We start from the raw sequence: 3,860 nt of genomic DNA, 5'->3' as shown, positions 1-3,860 counted from the left end.
TCCAGCTTACCTCTTTGGGACAATCCATCGAGGAGCCCTGGATGGGTGGGTGGGGCCTACCTCTTTGGGGTGATTGATTGTGGGGCTCCCACTGTGAGAGGACACAGGCCAGGCTGGCCCTTCCCCTCCCCCAGTGCACAAATTTTGTGCATCAGGCCTCTAGTATAAATTCCTTGGTTAATCTCTTCCTGCTCTCCTGAGATCTGTCAGTCTTTTCCATGCTTCCATATTGCTGGACTTACTTGTTCATCAGTTTATTTTGTTCATTGGACTCCATATATGTGAGATCATGTGATACATTTGTCTTTCTCTGACTGGCTTATTTCCCTCAGCATAATAATCTCCAGGTGCTTGGTTCTCTTTCATTTTTTTCCAAGTTTAAAAGGGTTGTTCACTGGTAATTATTTCTGTGACAAATAAACAGCTTGTTTACACTGGTGTGAGAATTATATCTGAGGCAGCTCTATGTATTTGTTTTTATTTCTTCCCGATTCCTACGCAAATTGTCTTTTTATGACATCTTTGGTTAAATCGGGTAATTTTAAATGACTTCACTTTAGGAGGGCTTTGACCACGAGGAATTATCTACAGGCAATGAGGTCTTTCTGTCCTTACAGCCCATTTTGAACCAACTCTTCAAGCCTGCTTCCTCATTTGCAAAATGGGGTAATAGTGTTTAAATCATACAGCCTACCTGCTTAAATGACAGCTTTTGAGTTCCTGAACCCAGTCAGACCAGAAACTAGCATTTGTTTACTTTAAGTCACCTTGGAACTCTTTGATTTTTGCCTGTGTCAACTGCACGACTAGGAGATTGGTGGGTGGGTAATGCTGGGCTGAGTGAACTCCCAAGTAGGTCTCAGACCTGGTGCAGCAGCAGACTGGGGGGAATGTTGAGGCTGACTCTGGAAATGACCCTCAACTGCTGGATTCCCTTCCTCAGTGTGAGGGACTAGGGTTGTCCTCTGTCCAGATACCATGCATTTATCCACATCACTCCATCCCACAGCTGTGCCCACACAAGCCATTCCTGAAGTGATGGTTGGGACTCACAAGAGTGGGCAGGTGGGAGATTTCTGCTTAAATGGCCTCTTAAGCTCCTACTATACAAGAACCTGCGAGAGCCTTCTATGATAGATTCTTTAGCTCACTCTTCTCTGGGATGAGGCTGGAGGGATCCTGCCTGGTGGGGGAACTGAGGTCATGGTGGGATAGGGGCTAAATACAGGGGCAACACAGACAATTTTTCTCGGGTTGGTTGGTATGGGCCAGGGGTACCACCTCTGCAGTTCCCAGAGGACACTATGGGGGGCCTGTGGGGCGGTCTGTATAGCACTTTTATGCCCAGAAACCACATATCTGCCCAAGTGGATGCCTGTCTGGAACAGAGGTACCTTGCCCATCAGCTGTAGCACAGGTCATGTCCAGAAAAAAGATTCCCGTCCTGGACTCAGGGGTCCAATGGCCCCTCCAGACACCAACCCCAGTGTGACTGATGAGGTGCTGACCTGACAGAACTCCAGCAATTGCTTGACCTCTGTACCTGTTTCCCCATCTCAAACCGGAAATGGCAACTCTTGACTCCTGTGAGGATTATGAGTTAATACGTGCAAAATGCTCTGGAAAACACAGCCACTTGGTGCTGGGAATTGTGTGTGGTGTGCAGATGGTGCTTCAAAAGCTCTTAGAGTAGCACCTGGCACAGGCTCGCACTCAATGAGCACCCACCACACACCTGGCGTTCAATAAGCACAGAACCACAGGTGCTTAGTGAGCATGTGAACAAAAAAACCAACCCCACAGTGCCGAGGGACACACTGGCACTTTATATATACACAGCGCAAAGTACAGGGTCTCAATAAGAAAATACACTCTGTGCTGAGGTGTACCACCACCACCCTTCAGTACACCCCAGATTAACAACACAGGAAGGAGAACAACCATAAATACAGGAGAGAAGGGAAGGTTAATGCTCTAAGGGGGCAACACAGGCAGAAACACACTGCCGGGAGGAGACACAACCTCTTCTTCCCGGGAAAGAGCAATATGGCGCACAAGAAAACAGTAGCCACAACTAAGCCTGTGATGCCTGGCACGGGGCACCTACATGGTTAAGAGGGCAGGGGTGGAGGGGAGAAGGAAGAGAGCAGAGAGAACTTCCTTTCCTGCTGCAGGCCCGAGGTTTTTCAGTTTGTATCCATGGACTCAGATATGGGGTCACAGGCAGGAGGTGCTGGGGGGTCAGATTGGCCAGGGGTCTTGGTTTTCAGACGACTTGCCACATCCTGGCGTTGATAGAAGAGGACATAGGCGGCCTTGGACTGCAGGGAGAGCACAGGAGTCAGTTTGGATCAGGGTGGAGGGATGGGCGGGATAATGGGAGAAGGGGGGACAAAAGTCACACCTCAATCTGATTCTCGGCTACAGGTGAGACGCTGTTGTCATCAAAGTAGTGCCACTGTCCACTGTCCTTGTTGCAGGCGAATGTCGTGTCTGGAAGAGAGGGAGGGTTGTCCTCACCCACCCTTGGCCCCTAAGAGGCGTCCAGGTTTGCGCTCTTACTCCTTCCACCCTGATGACCCCACCACCCAGGGCGTGCCCCTGCCACCTACAGTGTCCATCACGCAGGCCGCCATAATGGTTGGACACGGCAATGAGATCGTATTTGTACAGCTCTGGGGCTGACTCGTCCTGTGGCTTGATGACAAACTCAGAGAAGTCCAAGTCCCTGTGAGTGAGGGGAAGGTTAATACTAGCCTGCCTTGGCCCCACTACCCGCTGTCCCCCCGAGCCAGCCTCCCTGGGCTCCACACCGAATAGGAAACTCCACAAGGGTGTCCAGCTTCTCTCGGGAGAACTTGGTGTAGGAGAAGCGCTTCAGGTGTATAATGAGTGTCTCAGGCAGTGCCCACAGGTCCAGCTTCTTGGTGGCCAGCTGGTGCTGCTTGCAGTTGGAGCAGTACCTGCAGACAGAGCCCGAGTCAGTACAGACACCTGGGCATGCTTTGTAGCAGGTGGCCCTCACGGGCCCTGTCCAGCCCAGAAGTGCTGATCTTATTTCTAGCCTGCTGTTTACTCTAGTTGGCTCTTGACGTGTCATTCAAGGGCTCACCAATTACCTGCTCTATATAAGCTTCTGTACTGGTGGGTATTTTTATTTGGTTTCTGGCCCAGGAGGCAGTGCTGGTCCTATTTCAGAGCCCACCTCTGGCCCCTCGTTTTCTATTTCACTCGCTCACCAGGCATTCACCGGCTGTTCTGCTCAATCCTTTGGCACTTTGTATTTCTGTTCCCTTTCTGCTCCAGAGATAGATGCTCTTGTTTGTGAGACCGGCTTGATCTTTTTGGCCCTCTAAGTTTTGTTTATTCTGTAAGAATCTACTGAGCACCCACTGCACATCCCACACTATTATAACCATTGTCTTCAGCCTCAGGGGGTTTACTCTAACAGATAAGACAAATAGTGACGCAAAAGGGGATCTAGGATGTGACCTCAAGTGGTGTTACTGAGCCAGAAAGAGTAATGCCCAGCCAGGAAGAAAAGAGCACTGGGAGGTCATGGACGGAGGTGACGGGGTGGTAAGAGAACATCTGATAAGCTGACACTGGATAGGAAACCTGAATAAAATGAAGGAGTCCTGGCCAGAACCAGAGGAAGAGCATTCTTGGGAGAAAGAACAGCCCTGGCAAAGGCTCCGAGGTGGGAATACAGTTGGGGTGTTGGTGGCCAGCGTGACACGAGGGTTTGAGTGAGGGGGGCGGGAGGAGAAAGAGGTATATTTAGAGGTAAAGGACCTGGGCAGGCAGTCCCACCCAGCTAGAGCCCTAGAGGCCCCAGAACCTCACCAGGGGTTCTCCTT

At 50.5% G+C, this 3,860-nt stretch overlaps 1 protein-coding gene across 1 annotated transcript in view; it reads right to left on the bottom strand.

Annotated features, from left to right (window-relative positions):
- Positions 1–1,803: 1,803 nt before the first annotated feature.
- USP11 (ubiquitin specific peptidase 11) overlaps positions 1,804–3,860 on the bottom strand; it is a 15,565-nt gene continuing 13,508 nt past the window's right edge. Inside the window, 5 exon segments of the mRNA XM_006753336.2 lie at positions 1,804–2,321; positions 2,405–2,493; positions 2,613–2,728; positions 2,814–2,963; positions 3,847–3,860. The exon segment at positions 3,847–3,860 is cut by the window's right edge and continues 6 nt beyond it. Coding sequence (XP_006753399.1) covers positions 2,187–2,321; positions 2,405–2,493; positions 2,613–2,728; positions 2,814–2,963; positions 3,847–3,860 — 504 coding nt within the window. The 3' untranslated portion in view covers positions 1,804–2,186.

This window comes from Myotis davidii, unplaced genomic scaffold, assembly GCF_000327345.1.
Source record: "Myotis davidii unplaced genomic scaffold, ASM32734v1 scaffold411, whole genome shotgun sequence".
In the NCBI taxonomy this organism is placed as follows: Eukaryota; Metazoa; Chordata; class Mammalia; order Chiroptera; family Vespertilionidae; genus Myotis; species Myotis davidii.
This window is presented reverse-complemented; position numbering and strand designations above follow the sequence as displayed.